Raw genomic sequence first — 20,366 nt, 5'->3', positions numbered from 1 at the left:
TAGGATTAATCCGAGAATACGGGACCGTTCAGTTTGTGGCGTTACGTTGAGAGACGCTCACTTGGCAGGGATGTTGCAGGATGTGCCTCCAAGATGGCGCCAGCAGTCTCGGATTGACGGGAGCCAGGGCAGTTTTCCCGTACTTTGCCGCACAAAAAGAAGCGTTCTTTATCAGTTCTTTGCACGTTCTTTGTTTTCCCAAAGAGCTCTTTCCGGGTGAACAAACAAAGAAAAGCTGTGGAAGAGTAGCTGTAGGAGACCTTTTTGTTCCGAAGAACCTTTTTTTCATTGTTGAGAACGCGAAAGCCCGGTTTTCTTTCTGGAACCCTTCAGAAGCTCGGCTGCTGATCCGCTGCGGGTTTCGAATACCTGTACGGAAATACCGAGAAGCCCATTTCAGTTACCCGGTTGTGCGGTGTACGCTGGACAGCGGGAGATAGATGGCCGAGCACTGGTCCGTGCAGCAAGTTCAGCGCTGGCTCGCTCAGAACGGATTGGCCGAATTTGCGGGCAGATTTGAAGGTGAGTTGGAACGTTGGATCCTGTTTTTATATGTATATGTAACGGAAATGTAACCTTTTTATGGGTGTGGAACACACTGTTGAAACAGAACACGAACACATAACACACTGAATACCAATTGCTGCACAGAATGATACCGCGATCACTCCTGATTCGTGGGTGCGTACGGCTTTTTACGTAATCGCGTAACTGTCACAAAAAACGCGTACGCCTCCCGTTTCCACACCCCCGATTTCGCTTTGAAGTTCGACCAAGCGTTAGATTTATTTAGATAAGATTAGATTTAGATCAGATTTCGTGGTTGACCTTTCATTCGTTTCTCCCTTCTGCACCTTTTGCACGGCCAGATGAGGACATTGATGGGGAGACTCTGATCAACCTGTCAGAACGCATGGTGGAGAGACTTCTGCCGAACGCCAGGCTTCAAGTGAAGCTTCTGAAGCTGATTGGAACCTTAACAACAGACGCAAGGTGAGGTTCTTTGCTTGCACATGCGAGTGACTCTGTGAGTAAAGAAAGTGAGCTATATAGATTCACTCTTGTTCAATACACTATCCAGGGTGTCTTTTTTTTATACACAAATTTTTCATTAAATAAAACTATAAGGACTATAGACATCCTGTTTTCACTTCTGTCATCTCTGGGTCGGCGGGCATCGTTGGCCATCTGTTGCTCAACCGTCGAATGACTAATTATCTAAAAATCGTTAATTAACTTTTTAATTATAAAAGCTACGCAGTTGTCCCAAGGAGTACATCTGTTCCTTTCAGTCACCTGATATCGTAGCCGTTTTCTCAACAAAAATTCGTTCGGTAGATCGTCCGCAAAAAAATTCGTGAAGGAACACAATTTTTTCTTTATTTTGTTCACTGCGCATCTTCGGAGACGCGTCTTTCCTTCACTCCCAATGTGAAAGGGTGAAGGAGCATAGTGCCGCCTCCTGCGTCGAACATGAGCTTTAACTTGCGGAAACAAAACAAAAACACGTGTATCGTGTGACGCTATCGGATCTGCCCTTATCTTGGGTTGCATTTTCTGTTTTCTTTTAATCTTTTTCCAGGACGCAAGAGGCGACAGTGTGCTCTTTCACCCTCTCACATTGGCGGTGAAGGAAAGACGTGTCTCCGAAGATGCGCAATGAACAAAATAAAGAAAAAAAATTGTGTTCTCTTCACGAATTTTTTGTGGACGATCTACCGAACGGATTTTTGTTCTGAAAACTGCTACCATATCAGGTGCCCGAAACGAGCAGATGTTCTCATTGGGATAACTTCGTAGCTTTTATAATTAAAAATTTAATTCACGATTTTTAGGTAATTAGTCATTCGACGGTTGAGCAACAGATGGCCAAGAACGTCCGCCGATCCAGAGATTATAGCAGTGAAAACAGGATGTCTATAGCCCGTATAGTTTTTTTTAATGAAAAATCTGTATCTAAAAAAAAGAAGACAGAAAAGGACACCCTGTATAAGGAAGACAGAAAAAGGACCAGCTCCCGTGGCATAGTGGTTAAGATGATCGCTTTTCCACGCCGAGGCTGGGAGGTTCGAATCCTGTCACCGGCTGTGCTGTCTTAGGTTTTCCCTGGGTTTTTCCGAAGACTTTCCGGACGACCGTCGGCACAGTTCCCCCCGAAGTCGGCCCAGGACGCATACTAACCCCCCTGTCCCCCACTACTTCGTACTGTCCTCTCTCCATCTGTACACCGCTCATAGCCATAGTTGTTTTGCGGCGCTGACATGGAACTAAAAAAAAAAATAAAGAACAATTTTAGTGATTTTTGTGACTTCGACACATCCATCAACCCCTTTCGCTTCCAGGGAGCAAATACATGACGCACCTACCGTTCCGGAGGTGCACCCGTCACCGGGACCAGAGACGCAATCAGAGGACGGCTGGCCAGACGTTTATCGCCTCCCAGGTTTTCCGCCGGACCTTGCAAAGAAACTACAGCTGAAGTCGAACGAATTTCTCTCTCCCAAGAGAAACGAGGCGAGGACGACCCTCGTGCAATGTCTCGCCCTCGACATCATCAGCAAAACTCCGTGAGTGCAATGCCCGTTATGTTCTGTTAGGCTAAGCGTCATCATAAAGGACGCTATACTGACCTAATCCTCGCGCGAGAAATGACACCACTGTCGCCCCACGATTGGCTGAGAAACATCGGGTCTTCCTGTGTCGGTTTAGACGTTTGGAAAGTGTACAGAAATGTACAGAAGTATCACGAAATGTCTGACATCGTATATACCATCATAAAGAAGTATATAGCAAAAATTTTATACTTTTGAGAGGCATGACGTCACTGGTTGCATAATCTGATCCACCACGGTCGATCTCCCGTCGCACTCTTCTAACACTGGGCGGAGAGCGGAGACGCGCGCTGTTGCTAGGAGAGAGGAGCGAGAGCTCGCGTTGACGTCACCTACACGTGAAGCATCCGAAACTACGAAATTTTGTGGGCTCGAAAACTTTAGGGATGCGCGTAAAAATTTACGGATGCGCCTGTGTCTCCGAGCGAGGTTTATGTATAATACGAAATCAAAATAGTTATATATATGTATATATTTTTAAAAATGATTTAGAACATTAAGAATGCTTGTCTAACAACTGCAGGACGCCCTCTCGAAGTCAGCTGTCCAGTGTGATGAACGCATTAAAGGCATCCTATCCATTTCTAGTCGATAGCACAGGATCGTGCGTAAGCGCCCATACTTTCATTCTCTTTCGTCGCGTCTTACACTGTCTTGCGAATGTCGTTGGAAAAAAAAAAGACTTTTCTTGCAGGATGCCATAAAGCTCAGCCTGATAAACAAACTGAAGAAGGAACGACAAGCCATGGAGGATCATCCGCAAGTCGCGGAGAACAGACAAAAGTTTGGAAGAGGGGGAGGCAGAAAACGGATTGATTCCCAAGGTGAACAGGATACACCGTGCGGCTTCCAGAAAATGAAGAGTTACCCGGTAAGAAGCAGGACACCAGGAAACAAGCAGTTCGCTAAAGCGGTTGAAGATCGCGCCAACGGAGCGCGTCTTGACATATTATATAAGCCTCAAGTGTCATGATCAGCCGTTGCGGTTATGTTTCCGAATTCCGAAACGCCTTATCTTTCGATGTCCGACAGTGGGAGAAGCTACCTTATCCTTACCGACTTTGCTCTAATGTGTCCCCCTCCGAACGTTTGCCTCTCCATTGGCTGTTCCTCCTACGTCCCTTTCACACTTGTACGTCAGACATCAACAAAAAACAAAACAATACTTCGTTCACGAAAATGTGAAATGGCGCTGTGCAATAAGCCAGAGAATGCTACTTGATGACAAACGTGAAACGACCGCTTCGCTTCACTTTTCGTTCCTCATCGCGGGAGCATGTCAAACTTCACGAGCGGAGTGATGGCCATTTTATGTTTTACGCTGTTAGTGTAATCCACAGTCCACACGGACACACACTTCCTCTTTCGTATGTTGTCGATGGGCCCACGAAACGTAAAACATGCAGAACTCCAAAAGCAGACGACGCCTGTCGCAAAAATGCGCTTCCACGCACCACAAGGGGAGAAATGCGGCGCTAGTGTCGTCTTTGTCTGCCGGAGTCCAGCCGGCCGTTCAGCCGAGAGTGTTGCGTGACTGCGTCTGCCTTCTCTCTTTCTGTTCGCCTCTGACTCTCTGAGCGGCAACAGGTTGTGGAGGGGAGACAGCTTTTGTACTCTTCCTGTCATGCTTTTTTTTTTCAATATTCCACGTTGGGTAATCTTCCTATCTTGTAAATGCGTTATTCGCTTCGTTTCTATAAAATGCGTCGTTTACCGCGCAGTTCTTTTTGTATTTTACGCGCGTGTCATGTTTTGTCAAAACAAAAGCGCGCCTTTTCAACTTTCTGTGCCGAAGAGCAATGGGCCTGCAGTCTTGAGAACTCTCTTGACTGATTCATAAAAGTGAGGTCGCCTTTTTAGGATGCTTATGGGAGCTCTCTGTCAAGCGTAATTTCCCGACGGGCCCGGGATAGTTTAGCTGCTTACAACTGCTGCTTCGGAAATCGATTCCTTCGTGCTCCGTGTTGCGCAACCTAGCGGACGTAAACACATGGAGAGAGGGGCTGGCGGGTGGAATGTGAAGGTCGACTACTCGATGGGAGAATCGACTCCTGTTGGTCGACTTGGCACGAGCGCATGCGCATTAAAGGTGGCGCGCTCGTGTAGAAGCAACAGAAGGCTGGTAACATGGCGTCTGACACGTCGAGCAGCGATCCCTCTTCGCGTCCGCGCTGTATCTGGACAGACCAGTGGACTTCGGCCGTGTTGAATATCATAGAGAACATGGGTGTTGTGGCGTCATTGGACTCCAAGCGACAGAGGAATCAGCACACGTTCGCGTCAGTGGAAAGAGAGCTGCGGAAACTCGGCCATAATGTGTCGTGGCAGCAGATTCGGACACATTGGAAGAATCTCAAGACGAAGTATAATCAGGTTAGTCTATAGCAGCGCCACTGTTTCGCGGCTTCGCCGCAACGGGTTGTACGTCACTGATTTTCCCAACACGTGAAACGTTCGTGATGCACGTACAAGTCTTGACTCGTCTTGGGCTCGGGTAGAGACTCAAAGTTACCTGCACGGCGGTTTCTTTCCTGAATAACGCGTCCTGAAGTAGCCAGTCCCGAGTGGCTCGGGCCTAACATCTCCGTTTTTTTTTTTTTTTTTTTTTTATAAATCAAGTCAAAAAGAAAATGAGGAGCGTTGTCATTTTGGCTGAGATGCGTCATCGATTACGTTTCGCCGCCACGCAAAGTATGCTGGTGGGCTCTATCAGCTTTATCAGCCTATCAGCCGGCGCATTTTTCTTTCATATTGCCCGCCAGAGCAAAATATAGCCTTGAACCGGTCTTCTCGTGGCGTCACATGTTTGTAAACAGAGGGTTGTCTATAGTTGGAGCAGATAAGTGTCAGGGGGCGCTGGCCTTGGCGTATGCTGGGAATAATTTATAATTGCAGACGACGGAACAACACAAATGTCGCTTCTGCTTGGGCCGAACTACAGGCCGTGCTTTTGACGCAGCTTCGTCATGCTGCACGTATTGCAGCGTGAGAGGGTTCCACGCGCGTGTCCTGTTATATTCGAGACTGTTTTTTGTTAATATCGTGAGGCAGAATCATTATCATCATTATGATCGCCATCTTCAGCTCCAGAGGACAGATATTTCGCAGCTGTGCCACACTTCAGACCATGAAACATGTATTGCAGTCTCACCTAATCTCACTATTTCATACTTAACAATAAGAGCCTTTACTAGTACATGTACCCAAGGTCACTTCCAACACGTAGCACGCTCCTAGCAAAAAATAATCCACAATGACAGCGTTCTCTCCCTTGATTCGATAAAAACGGGGGGGGGGGGGGGCGTACGCCATTTTGTGGCAATTGTGAACTGCATGATGCCACATGCCCCCCCCCCCCTCCTTTTCAGCACATCAGGAGAAAGAACGACGTCACTGGGGATGATGATAGGCTGGGAACGTGCTGTTTATTTTTGTCCTTTACAGAATTTTTATATATACATAAAAAAAAACTATGAGGGCGGTACATAGATGTCGTTTTTGCAGTTGAATACGGCCGGGCGGACATGCTGTCGGAGAAAGTGTGCGCCTACAAGATGACTAATTACCTAAAATTCGTTAATCAACTCTTTAAAGGTACTGTAAAGCAGTAGACAAGCATGATATACCGGTGATGTGACTAGAGACTTTGTTGCTTCTAAATACCATATGCGGAACCATACGACCGACAACACGCTATAAATATTTTTAATTTGCCATGAAAAATGCGGCGTAGTGGAGCGGTGCGACGCCTGGTGTCAAACAACCCCCTGTACAGCGGGCAACACTGAAAATTGGTATTACACACTATTACATCGGAACTTCGTTATTTTAGTAACCGTATTATTAGTTTCCCTGTTTACCTGTGCATTCTGAAACCCCTGTTAACAGTGTTTTTTGCGAAGTAACCCAGCGCTGGCCGCTGTTCGATGGAGGCCCTACTTCTCTGCTGCGCCTGCGCGCTCCTTCTGTTCGCGGCCTTTTTCGAACGAACAAACTCTCTCTGTGAACCTCTGTGAATAAACAAGTCCCGACGCTGTCTGACTTCTTGAACGTCTGACACATTTTTTTTTCAACGGCTCAGCATTTCATTTCAGTTAGCTTATCCGTTTATCCTCAGATATGGATCGTTGTGTGGATTGCAGGGACGGATTTTATGGTGGATTGTGGTGGATTGTTATGTCGGGCCCAGTGTTATACGCATGCAATGTGGTTGCCGCCGTATGTGGCAGGAGTACGGAATCATTTCGAATACCTAGTACAGTGTTGCCCGTAATCTTAAAGTGTAATTTTCTAATTAATTGCGCCATCGATTGGAATGAAACTTGCGCAGTTTTTGCCCTGGCGGCTTGGACTATCGAATAGCCACACTAAATGACATTTGATCGGTGCTGCTTTACAGTACTTTTAAATTAAGGGATTTCGGGCACGAGCGAGGTAGCAGAATCGGAGACTATCCTCGTTGAAAGCCATTCCACGTCTAACAGATATTGAAACACGCACGTGCGTTGAAATATCCACCCCCGAATTTTCTAGTAACGAAAAGTAGAAAAAAGTAAAGCGTACCGAAAAGTAGCGCTAGTGCTAGCGTCAATTTGAAAAAGTAACACGGTACCGCTACAAAAAAAAAAAAAAGTAACGTAAGTACTATGCCTCTATGCTTCCGATTATTGTAGGATTGTATGTAGGAAGCTAGCGGTTCAGAATATTTTATTAACATAATTATCTAATTACACAAGCAACTGCCCAGATTACACTTATACATACCTGCTGGTGTTTCGCGCAGGATAACAGAAATTATGTTCGGAAGTATTCGATGGCGCACGGCTTGTGAGAATTAGTGAAGCTGAGGAATATCGTCACATCATTCTGCTTGATTGACAAGTAACTAAAAGGAATAACAAGGAAAAACGTTCTGCTTCGCCGTCCTTTTTCACTCTGGATTCCACGCCTTCCATATTATGGAAAGTAGTGGTAGGGGGAAAAAATGTCAGCTCCTACCCATATTTGTAGCGGAAATACTTTTTCCCGTTGTCAATCTAACATGTAGCGATATCGCTACTTCGCTACTGAAAAAAGTAGCGATCTATAGTAGCGGCACTACTGCATCTACTGCCATCGCCACTACTATCGCTGCTATGTACAGCACTGCTTCCCGTTGTTGTGTGGTATGTGTAGGATGTGCGTTTTGATATTTCAACTTCCGGCATACGTGCTCAGCTTTGGTATTTTGGTGATATTTCAGCTTCTGGGGACAATCATTTTGCTGAGTCTTTTGGCTCCCCTTTAATTGTACCGGATTAATGACCTTTATAATGTCCAGTGGTCACGTGACCTTCATGATGTCGTCTGTTGGGTGAACATTAACGTCAAGCTACACCATGACCTTACTGAGATGGAAAAATCCATTTCCTTTTGTACCCCTATTCGGCAGACTTTTCTTGCTCGACGCTTTGTGACGTCGCGTTCACTTTCCAGCCCTCTTTGTAAATATCGGGGATCCCCTATTTTCTGTTTACGTCGTACGAGAACCGAATTTGTTGCCGTTCTGAACAAATAACCTCCTCTCAGCCCTTCATGCGGCCCCTACTGATCCACCTATAGTCGTGTTTAAGAAGGAACAGAAGTCTAGCCTAAATCTAATATAATCCTTAATCTAATCTAAGAAACTAATCCCCTACTAATCTAAATCTAATTTAAGGAACTACATACACACTTGGAGAGACGCATTAGCGCGCCGAGAGAGATACTGAAGCGCCACCACGCAGCGCAGTGTCACGTGACCAGTCTCAGCAGCCAATACGGAAGCGGAGTCAGTATGATGGATTACATTATCTCGCGAAGGAGCGAGCGTGGCCTCTATGTCCAGCCGTGGCTGGCGGAGTAATATGCGGCGGAGTAATATTTTGAGAGTTGACGGACTACATTTCTTTTCCTTCTTAAGTTGAGCACGACTAGAGGTACTTCTAACTCCTCCGCAACGTGGACAAAAAAGGGTCGCAATGTCGTCTGCCTACTCCAGCAAATCACCGCAGATGACGGATTTCAAACGCAGGCTTTCATTGGCTGCCCAAGCGGCTAGTGACGGCCCGTTTCCGTAGCTACGGCCGCCGAGAGCACGTCCACGATTGGCGCACTCTTTGGCGTAGTACACTCGATACTGCAAGTGTACTCAAATTACCTATTTTTTACACTCACTGCAATGGCTACGCGAGTAAACAACACAGCAATCCGCGCTTTGTAACTCCTGACAGCTAAAGTACATTCCTTCCAAAGCACGCCGAAGCAGATTCAAAAATCGCAATCGCGCGCGCAAGAAGCAACGCGGCGCCATTCTCCCGAAATGACCTGCTCTCACTCCTTCATGCGGCCGATTCGCCCTCCCTCTCTCGCGCGGGGCTGAAAATAACCTGCCCAGATTCCCTTTCCCGGCATTCCCGGCGTCGGGGGATTCTTTTGTGTGCGGGTGAAAGCAGCAGCTTCGCCATGGAGTTCGTGGCAACGCAGAAGGGCAAGGAAGCCCTGCATATGAACGGTTACAAATTCGTCTTACATCGAAGGAACGCGAACGACATCAAAATCTGGCGTTGCGCGAAATACTGGTCCATCGCCTGCAGGTCGACTCTGGCTACCAGACATTCGACGCTAGTCAGCGAAAATGGTGAGCTTCGCTTTCTTTGCCGATGAGGTTTCCCGGCGAGCGGGGTGAAGAGGGACTTCCCCCCTATAGGGGGGCGCCGAGGGGGGGGGGGGGGGGGGGGGCTTCCCCGAGAATACGTTCCACAAAGTTGGAGTCGCTCGTATCTGATGTAACTCTAGTCGTTTTTGTGGTGGTAGGTTATCCCCGACTCGTAACGCGGCGACTTCGGTAAGTTGCTTCGGGTAAATGTGCTATTCGACAAGTTGGGGTGTACAAGTGACTGTTCTAGAGGTTATGGGGTATTTTGAGGTGTATAACTCTACGAAAACTGTCGCACTCTAAGAAAAAGAAGAAGAAAAAAAAAAGTAGTAAACCGGGGGGGGTTAATTACAGCTGTAGTTGCCTGGATGCAGTTAATCCAAATGTTAATCCCCTGACGCAGATGGCTTTGTTTTGGCTTGTTGTGGCTAGACTTCGTTTAGACTTTTGGGGTATTTAGTCTCGAAAGGGTCTAAATGCACGCAATCTCAAATCAGATGGTTCTCAAATCTTTTCTCAAATCTCATTGCAGTGCAAGAAGGAATGACCCCCCCCTCCCTCTCCCTCTCTCTCTCTCTCAGAGGGCAGCAAATAACGGAATACAGGGTTTATTCACATGACGTCAGCCGCAGGGGAGCGCCACTAGCAGATTTGACACCATAATCTAGGTCAAAGAGTGACGGTAGGAGCAACTTATTTATTTACACGATACTTTCGTGCCTGTTACCCTCTCATGCCAAAACTCCCCCGTCAGCTGTATATATCTTCCTGTACCATGTTTATATTTTTGTAACCTGAAGAAGTGCAGTCTCGTGCACGAAAGTCTCGTTACCATGCGTAAATAAATAAGTTGCTCCTACCGTTTAATATCACTTTGATTTACTCACCACCGCCAACTTGACATCGCCTATTTTTCTGCCTTCGTATAATCTAGGTCGTCAGGTTTCGCTGTTACCCACATGCGCACCCACCGTACATTTGGTGTTTCGAAGTTATACTACTGTCTCAACATTATTTGTACCGAAATCTAAGTAATTTCCATTTTTCAACGTTGATATAGTCCTCTAAATAGCACGTGAAAGTGAACGAAAACCGGAGCCAAACTTCGGGGGACCTACTTCATGGCGGCGAGTTCGCCTTTTTCGAAGCTATGGTACCAACGCCACCTAGATGCAGAACGCCTGCTTATTGCCTCCTCTCCCCCCTTCGCTACGTGGACATATAAACTCAGAAATCGTCTGCGACTGCTGTCATTCCCCGTCTTGCGAATTCCAGAATTCGCAAATGATTGCACCTAACTTTAAACCTGCAGACTTAAATCTGTAGACAAAATGTGTAACACGCTTTTGAGAAAGATATGGGACCGTTTTGCGCCTTATTTTAAAGTTTTCCACATTTTGTACGCGGGGACATTCAATCACTAGTCGCATACGACGGCGGTTCGTCACCATGGCTACGACTGCTGAAAGCACGTTCGTGATTGGCTACGGCCCCTGAAAACACGATCCTGATTGGCTGACTCTTAGTTGTTACGTCACGTCGATGAGTGAGCAGGTTTTCTCGATCTAGGTGGCGTTGCTAGCGCCCTCTGGAGGGGTGACGTCATTGAGTAAACTCAAGGCCGCAAGCAAGTCGGAAATCGGAAGCCGGATAATGAGTTCTACGAGGGCGGCCTTGAATAGAAAGAGAAAGCAGGCACACTGAAATAGCATAAAAACCACACGGAAATCTGATTATATATTCGAGGACTTTTTAGGGAAATACGTTAAGGAACACATCGATCATTCACTTGTGTAGAATTACGTTTTTAAATAATATTTTGTTACTCTGTGTTGCGTAGCTTGTGGCCCAGGCAAAGTCGTTTGCTTAAAACATTGATAGTCACCAGATACTGTTCAACAAACTCTTCGACCGTTTAAAAGCGGAATACTCGATTTCGACAGTTTCATTATAGAGTTCCATTCTGTTTCCAACTGATGCTCTTCATCAAAATACAGGGACCCACAACCATCCGCCAAACACCACCGATCTTCTGGTTGCAAAGGCCAGAGAACGCCTGCGGCATAAATGGCAACATCATCAGGCTTTAAAAGCGGCGGGTATCACGGTAAGAATGAACACCTATATGGCAGCGATCTCTATGGGAACATGTACCTCTGTAGCCATAATAAACCTTTGTGCCCACGCCTCCCCTGACACTGGTTCTTACAAGATACTCTGAATGCTACTTGTGCTTTTGGAATTTTTCCCCCTGCGAAGGCTTGCACGGTAGCTGCGTGTCGTTGACACGATGGTCGAGCGCATTTGCAATAACGTCTGCTGTTTCGAGTCCTCCCTCCTGCTCGATATGCATCCTGCCTATTCTTGGTGACGTACACGTATTAAGAGTTTAAAGGAACATGGAAAATGACATTTAACATGACCTCGACACCCTGCTTCATCTATGAAGCTGTCCACATGGAGTCACCATGCACAATATTTTCGCTCTGCGGCGTACTGTCGCTGCTCAATAAAAGTTACAAAAGACAGTCGGAGAAAGCAGTCGCGGACGTACAAACTGCTCAGGGTATTTGTTCTTTGTTTTTTCTTCTCGGCTCACGCGCCGCTTGTACATGCTTGAGCTGTGCCCTTGGACGTCACTGGTCACGTGCCGGAGTCCGTGATACGTCACGACGTCTTCACGCTCTTTGGATGTGGAGAGGGTTTTCTAAATGTGTGCGGAAAAGAGCCTTGCGCGCGCTCTGTGGGCTTCCTGTGCTCATCGTTCTTTCGCAGGAGCTCATTTTATTCGTTGCAGAAGACGTCGCAGCGAAAAACAAATATATTTTGGGGGTCACTTCCATGCTCGCCACCAGGCACGTTCAGAAAAAGCATGCATTACATGAATGCAGGTTGTACTTCAGGACTTTAAACAACGGACTACATGCGACCTCTGCAAACTATCGTAGCAGACCATGACCTTAGCAGACGACACTTTTTTGCGATGTCGTTCGTTGGACGAAATGGTGCCTTGTTAGACCAGACACACATATGTTAGATCAGATAGCAACACACCGGTATTGGCCTCCTCGAGTAGTAGAGGAAGAATAGGTTTTGTAAGGTTCCATATTTTTCGCTGTGTGAAATTTGCGGCGGTGAAAATACCGGCGCTGTTGATGCACACAACCTGTAAAGTCTACATCACCGCTACTGTCCGCAGTAATCAAAGTCAGTGCGTGAAGTGCGAGTACTTTTCACAGCGTCCGCTGTATAGGCGGTGTGCCGCGCCGCCATACGAGAGGCAACAGCAACCATGCTGGGAGTCGTACGCGGCTGCTGCATTGAGAGACGGGCAAATCCACAAGGAGTGATCCAACTACCATGTTCGCTCGTCACCGTGTCTCGTGAAAAAACGGGTCAAGATGCTTCTCGCTGCACGCAGTGACATTCTGGAAATTATTTCAGCTGAAATCAACGGCGTTCGGGCCACAGCGGTGACATAAATCCGCCATTTTTGTAACTACCCTCAAGCGGGTACATCTTGGAAAACCGCCACCTCGTTCTGGTCACACGTCATAGAAAATGTCATGCTGAGGTCATGTGACTTTGTTTACATGTCATTATACTGCTTGCCGACATATTCCCGTCCAGTGATTTTCCCAGCACCGCTCCCCCTCCCCCCGATTCCCCCAAAACGGAAATCCTGGGAAAAGCCACTGGGTCACATCATACGTGACGTCATAGGATGTGGTCACTTGGTTGTGACCTAATGTGACACCGTCCCGTATTATGTCGCATCCCCCCCTCCCCTAGAAGAAAATCCTGGTAAAATCACTGTTCCCGCCTGCATAGAGCCAAGAGATGAACGTATTTCGCCAGCGTAAACTATTCGGTGCTTCTTCCGCGACATGGAAGTCATGAACAGTACGAGGCCTTATGTACAAAACTGTAGGTTTTACTGCAAGATTATCGGATAATAATAATTTATGTGGTCCAAAGACGTCCAAAACGTCGTGTAGAAACAACAAACGGGTTGGCCGCCGATAACGGGCGCGGCCATCTTAAAGGTCACGTGTGCGTTGACGTTTGCTGTGACGATAAGAAACAATTTTTCATAGGTTCAGAAGTTTTGACAATGGAGAAACGTCGGCCGAGTTGCAGCCCGCTACATGTCAAGCTATTGAGGCGGTTTGCCTGAATGCCAACAACGACACGTGAGTTATGTGGTAAAAGTTACACATGTTTCACCCCAACGAAGAAGCATCTGCTCGAAAACTGGAAATACGAAGCAATCCTACGAGAACGCTTGCAATAAATGTCAATGCAAACGGGCGCAGTGTCGTCTGCTAGCACTGAACGTCTCCCGAGACATTTGCGCAGTTTCTCCGCCAGGGGAACGGGCAGCAGCGCCCCAATAGGCGTCGCCGGCATTCGCATATGTCCGCACAAAACTCTTATCGCATGTGCGCTCAGCGCTGCGAGTAAGGAGGAGGACCTGGCCGGTTTACAACCGCTATCGATGGAAAATGCGATAAAAACCAAAGTACGCCAGTTTTACAGCGTCAGCCGTATAGTGCAGACTTTCTCGAGATCGCGTCGGCGGCGGTGGCGACATGTTGGGAGTAAAGAGGCAAACCGCACCGCTTTACAACCGCTATCCGTGGTGTCATCGGATTTTTAGTATATAGCCGAAAGCATACATGATAAAAGCCCGAAACGTGAGAACCCATTCACGCTGTTTAAAACCCTGTGTGCGAGGCTCCTGGTGTGCCACCGCTAGGATGGGTCGCCCCAAGACTGTGAAAACACCCGAACAAGTGGCCGTCGCGCAGGCCAAGCGCCGAGAGAAAGACAGGGAGCGCAAACGCCTTGCACGGCAGAAGTCAGAGGTTGGCGCAAACCAGGCGCATCCCGCCGTGCAAGCCAGGAAGAAGCGTCGGCGTGACGATGAAACGGTTCGTGCTGCCGAAGCAGCAGCGAAGCGTGAGCGACGTCAGGATCCCGCAGTACGGGCTGCCGAGGCTGAAGCGAGGCGTCTTCAGCGGCAAGACCCTGCAGTACGAGCTGCCGAGGCAGCGGCGAAGCGTCGTCGTCGGCAAGATCCTGCGGTACGTGCCGCTGAAGCCGAAGCGAAGCGGCGCGAACGGCTACTCAAGGCAGAGGGAGCAACGAAGCCCTTCAAGCGAGTGTTCCTCGACAACCCCTTTGGCTTCGGGTGTTCTGTGTGTGACAGATTGTGGCGTAGAAATGACCTTTCCCTAATTCCTGCCGCCTGTCACTTTGTGCTCCAAGAGATATTCCCCGGCGAAGACCTTTCAACATTCCGTGTGTGCGCCACGTGTCTCCAATCCCTCGCTAACAACAAGATGCCCAACCTCTCGACTTCGAATGGATATTGCTATCCAGCGAACGCCGCTGGCTTGCCGCCACTAAACTTGGTAAGCGAGAGACTGGTTGCACCCACGCATACTCTTCTCGCAAATTCGACGCCTCATGCGTGGAGGTGGCCAGTATGGCATCAAAGGCCCGGTTCTATAAACGTGGCTCATCGTGTAAGCTCATCACGCTTAAATAAATTTGCCACCACCCGCACAGCTGACGCTGAATTTCGCGTTATACGAGTCGTAACCGTCCACTATTTTTCTTTTATTACGTCATTACCAGACGCAACATTTATACTCGAATCCATGGAATGCCACTTCAACGCAGAGTCAGTGTCACGACAGACTCCCATGTCAACGACGCTTGCCTTCTGAAACGTATTCACGATCACTGACACCCACACGTCGTCCCGTATGTTTCTTGGTAGGACCCACTTCGTACCCCGCCGCTACCCCGTCGCTTCTGTTCGCTCGTATCCGCTGCGAGATCGACTTATAGGGGGCGACACTGTCACGTTTCTAGTGTGGATAGCACGCCGGCCGATGTTCGGAGTTGATGGTTCTTTCCCGTAGCTTTTGTGTATATTCACCGGAAGATCACTTGTGGCGCAAAGGTACGATACTGTCCGGTTCTCCAATGCTCCATCTACTGCACTGAACGCAGAATAAACGTGTAAAAGCAAACTGCGCGAGGAAGCTATCCACACTGTACGGTAGTTCATCGTTTCTCCGCAGCGCGCCGACACCATCCGATCGCGGCGCGAATAGGGTGTATTCAAATGACGTCATCCGCAGGAAAGCGCCACTGTCGCTAGCAGATTTGCCATCGTAATGTAGGTACCTCCAGTTTTGACTGTCCATCTTCACGCACATCGCATTCACCGTACATTTGGTGTTTCAAAGTTATTGTACTGTGTGAGTATTATTTGTATACTCACCATACAAATAAACCATATTCAAGTATAACTTCCATGTTATCAACGTTTACAAACCTCTGAATAGCATGTGGGAGCGAAAAGAAAACCGGAACCCAAGTTCGATGGATCTCCATCATGGCGGCGATTTCGCTTTGTCGAAGCTAGCGGCCTCTGGAGGGATGACGTCAGTGAATAAACTCTGTGTTATACCGGAAAATGTGGGACTTCTCGCTTTATCCCACGTGGCATTAGCCTGCGACTTTTGCCGAGGACGGTATAGACCTCTACCCGAGAAACGTCATCATGACGTTGGTAGACAGACTGAAACCGAAACAAATCGGAAGGGGAGGGCTGGGTTCCACGAATGGGCACTTGTTCGCTGCCTCCTATTGAAAGAAAAGTAGTAGAACCGAAGGTCGCGTCCCTTGCATGGGCCATCGTAATGCCCTCAAGACGGTGGCTTTCGAGCGCGACCTTGTTCGCTCGAGCGTAGTTCAACTCTACCAAATTGGTGGCGCTGTCGAACACTATGACGTCATTTATTTACAAACAGGGAGGGAGAGGTCTATTAGTGTAATTTGGCGCATTGTAACGAAAAATACCCCTTTGTTTTCCAGGAGCGTCGTGAGGGATCAAAGAGAGCTGTCCCATCATCGTGGAAGCATTTTAAGCGGATGGAATCGCTCCTCGGAGCTCGTGCCGCACTTCGGGAGCTGGACGACTCTCAAGACACAGCAGGCGACGAAGGTATATATACTATGCTTGCTCATCAGCGAACGCCATACTCGCTTTACCTGACATATGCTTCTACGTATTTTAGGAACAGAAGATAGCGAGACGGACAGATCATTCGTCATAGCGCCTCTGGAAGGGTAAGGACGCGAGGTTTAATAGCATTTAGCCTCATCACACAGTACAGAAGTCATTTTAAGACCCTGTTTTCTTTCTATAAAACTGTTAAGTAGGCCAGTAAAATGTACCAAGAGAAGTAATTCGCCCCACAAAGTCATAATTATCGCAGAAATTGAATTTAAAGTACGCCGCAAAAAGCAACCGTGCGCATCGGTGGTGGAAAGAAGTACAAGCCTACGACCTTGCGCCGACGCTCACTGATTGGTTCAGAATGTTGTCTGCAAGTCACCCGTTCAGAACCAGGAAGACCCATTGCACAGAGGAAAACTCCGGCGAGACAATGAAATCCTCCCATGTCCATTCGGTCATAAGTCGTCCTCCTCCTTGTTACACCCCGGGAGGCGAATCGATAGTGAACGAGCGCGACTGTGTTTGTGTACGTTTTCTTCTTTTCTTTTCTAAAAAAAAAAAAGAAAACTGCATGCATCAAAACCTTTTGCGCACTTCGGCAAACTGGAACATATACTTTCATCAGGTGTCTTAAACTGAAAATATTTTGGATGGCCCTCTGTATTCCTCCCTTAAAATCGGGCTTTTCCGTAGCAACGGTGCGCCACTCGTCTTTGCCAGATTTGAAGACATTGGCACCATAGGAAAGCTGCTATTGTGGGCTAGCCCGGCACAGAGCCCGTTTTCCGATTAGCGGCGTAGTTTCAATACCATGAGGCCGAAATGACGTTTCGCTCCATTACGGTTGTCGGGAGCCGCGAGGCCTGACGAAAACAAAAGACGACTGCCCTGTCTGTGTCTTTCTTTTTTCATCGTGTTGTATAATGATAACGAGAAGCCCGCTACAGGGAGATATTTTAGGCGTGTTTTGAACGGACGTCGTTATATGACCGAAATATGGTGTTTTTTTAAACTCGTTCTTTTCGGTCGTTCTTCGAAGAGGAGGTGTTCACTGGAGACGTAAAATTCTGTATAAGATTCCTGAAAGTTGCAGGACACCTGAAACATTTGTAACTAAGTTACGGCATATTTCATACTCTTCGCGAAGGCAGCGCGCAATTACTGAAAAACCCGCCACCTGTTGTCGCGATTTGCACCCACTCTTGATTGCAACGTCTCGTGGAAGATGGCGCTGCCATAAAAACTGCTCAACCGCCTCAATTTCTGCCTTCCATGCATGCCCCTTACCGGCAGTACCATGTTGTCTGTAACGACTGCTGTGGTGTGCTGTTGACAAGAGCGTGTTTCTACGTAGTTTTAATGGGATTGACCAGAATTACTGTTAGAAAAATTTTGTTAAATGTTCAAATTAGGAAAGGAGCAGGATAGTGTAAGGAAAGTAACTGTGAAACGGCTTTTAGAACGGGGCGCGAAACCAGGATGGCTGGACGAAATAACAGGAATGCGTAGAATTTGAACATTTCTCGCCGAAATTGTTTCAAGAACACTGCCGGGGGTTTAGGGAGATGAAACGGTAAGCTCTTGCGTAACAATGCAAACCACACTGCAGGTCTATTACACGGGCGCACGATGCACTTTTGCAAGGCAGGGAAGAACTTTCCTGTATACAACAGAAAAAGAAAAACGGGAGAGTAAGTGATGAGTCCAAGAACGATACGCAAAGCGCTATCCAACGTCTTGATCCTGCCACTGAAAAAGAGCAGCACTCTGCCCACAAAATCAATGCTCATATGTGGGCTTCAAGTGATCACTTTCAAAGCAGGCACTGACACAGCGCAGAAGGCAGAAGCGCCGATCGTACGTGAGCGCAAACAAGCGTCGTCTGCTAACTGGCAACCTCAACTGCGTTGCAGTTGCATTCTGCACAATCTAGAAACGGAAGCGGCTTCGATTCGGACGGCGAGAGAAAATCCGAAGGCAGAGGAGAAACTTCTTTCCAACTCAAGCCCAGCAGCCAGCAGTGTGAGAAGGTCGAAGCTGTCGTCGCTGTCGTCTGTCTGGTTTCTGGCGTATCCCTCTCTCAAGGCCTCCTCGACTCGCGTGGAACAGTGCATTATAAGAGTAGGGGTGATCGTACCTAGGTTATTGTGCGCGTGCGCTTGTCGCTATGTTGTATCCGGTCGTATCGACGGGTGTCGTCAGACGTCCCCCCCCCCCCCCTTTGCATTTCGGGAGCCCATCCATCGGATGACGTGGGTGTCCCCTCTGCCATTGCCTCAGCGGCGCAGCCTCTTTTTTTATTTGTGGGTTGGTTCTGGTTCTGTTTCCGGGTTCGCATTCGGGTGACTTATAGGGCGATGACCGAGAGGGCGAGAAAGAAAGATGGAGAGAAGGGCTTTGTGTAAGGAGCCAGATGCTGCAGTCTCCATACTCGCAGTACAACAACGATAGAACTTCCCCCAAAACCACATTTGGGTTGGGCCTTAGCGGGAGTTGTCAATGTGCAATGCAAATCAAGGGACCGTGGTAGGGGGGATGCTCCTTATGATCAGTCTTTTCTTTCTGTGTTTCATCATCACGTAGTTTGTCCACTTTCTTGCGCGTCTTTATGCAGTTGTGCGCAGAGCAAAACACAGCCGCTTTAATCGCTCGCAGAAATGGGAGGATCGGAGAAGATCCTCTGCCGCCCACTTCACAGTTCCACAATAAATAAATAAATTAAAAACAGCTCTCGTAACTGGACAACGCACATCTGCGCAACATTATTTAAATATTTGACAGTGCGTTGTCTCTACTGGAAATTCGTCGAAGCAGACCAGGAAAGTCGTAATTAATGGAGTTCATCCACCAACTTGCTTGCATCAATGATAAATTATGATCCCTATTTATTTTATCCGCTGTACAATTATATACTGCGTTCACTAGTTGCATTATCTATCGCATTAAACCAGTGTTTCTCAACCGAGGTTCCGCAAGCCTTGCCCTGAAGTCCACGAACAGGATACAGTACAGGGTACAGAATATTGTATATATGTATATGATATCTATAGGATATTGTATATATCCTATATAGGATACTGTACCGCGCCCGCGAGTGTGAACTTGACCGTCTTCCAAGGATAGCCTCGGACAGTGCTGCTCGACATTTCAGCATTGGCACTGGGATTGACATCGTGATTACAGGACCAGCTTGCCTCGGCTGACGTTCATTGCAAGGAGTAGAGCCAGCAGCTGCCGTCTGCGTCGGTCGGGTCAACGCGCAACGCCACCCCACAATTGAACCTCTGTATGCAATAAGGGGATAAGTCGACTTATCCCTTTTTAAAATATTTTTGTTGCAATCATACCAGTATGTATCGGTCAAAGAAAATTTAGGAACCGCTATAGGAGGATAAGAAAGAGGAAATGTTATTCGTGTCGATGGGATGGACAGCCAGGCGAGGCCCCTTTTCTACACACGCATACAAATGATGAAAATGGACTTCGACTTTCACTCGAAAAACACGTTCTTCCTACCTCACGTGACCGTGTCAGCGGTGCTACAGAGCGTTGTAATAGGAAAAAATGGGTGCACTAATTATGCTGGCTATATAGGACATTTTCTTTTTTAATCCCATGTTAGCGGCGTACAGATGTGGACAGATGGAGAGAGGACAGCAGGAAGGAGTTGAGGATGGGGGGGGGGGGTTAGTATGCGTCCTGGGCCGGCTTCGGGGGTGGGGGTGGGGGACTGTGCCGACATTCGTCTGAAAATCCAGGGAAAACCTGAGACAGCACGGCCGGTGGCAGGATTCGAACCCACCACCTCCGAGTCTCCGGCATGACCTTGGCTGATGACATTACTTTCAAGATTGTGTTTGTTTAGCAGCACGATAAGCACGATCTAGGCTGCTCCACTACACAAAGGTAATTTCGCCCTTACCTGGCATCACCATCAAAGTCCGACTCGTGAAAACTGTGTTTTTTTTTTTTCCTGCATGGAAACCCTGTGTGCGCGGTGTTACATGGAAAAAGGGGATATATCACGCTCCTGGTTTTG

At 47.7% G+C, this 20,366-nt stretch overlaps 2 protein-coding genes across 4 annotated transcripts in view; both read left to right on the top strand.

Annotated features, from left to right (window-relative positions):
• The window catches only part of LOC135388107 (zinc finger CCCH domain-containing protein 18-like), a 67,764-nt gene that overhangs the window by 35,356 nt on the left and 12,042 nt on the right, over positions 1 to 20,366 (top strand). For 2 of the 3 annotated variants that reach the window (XM_064617432.1, XM_064617431.1), the window contains 2 exons: positions 16,183 to 16,312; positions 16,386 to 16,437. In XM_064617432.1, the coding sequence (XP_064473502.1) occupies positions 16,183 to 16,312; positions 16,386 to 16,437 (182 nt within the window). Of the gene's footprint in view, positions 1 to 23; positions 523 to 869; positions 994 to 2,342; positions 2,568 to 3,135; positions 3,221 to 3,306; positions 3,484 to 16,182; positions 16,313 to 16,385; positions 16,438 to 20,366 lie in introns of those variants that run through there. The other variant, XM_064617430.1, reaches the window with a different exon arrangement.
• On the top strand, positions 14,049 to 14,845 carry LOC135387644 (uncharacterized). Its single transcript, XM_064616752.1, is given in 2 exon segments — positions 14,049 to 14,726; positions 14,728 to 14,845. Coding segments are annotated over 2 exon segments (756 nt in total). The 3' UTR covers positions 14,806 to 14,845.

The sequence above is a fragment of the Ornithodoros turicata genome, chromosome 3 (assembly GCF_037126465.1).
Source record: "Ornithodoros turicata isolate Travis chromosome 3, ASM3712646v1, whole genome shotgun sequence".
Classification (NCBI taxonomy): Eukaryota; Metazoa; Arthropoda; class Arachnida; order Ixodida; family Argasidae; genus Ornithodoros; species Ornithodoros turicata.
This window is presented reverse-complemented; position numbering and strand designations above follow the sequence as displayed.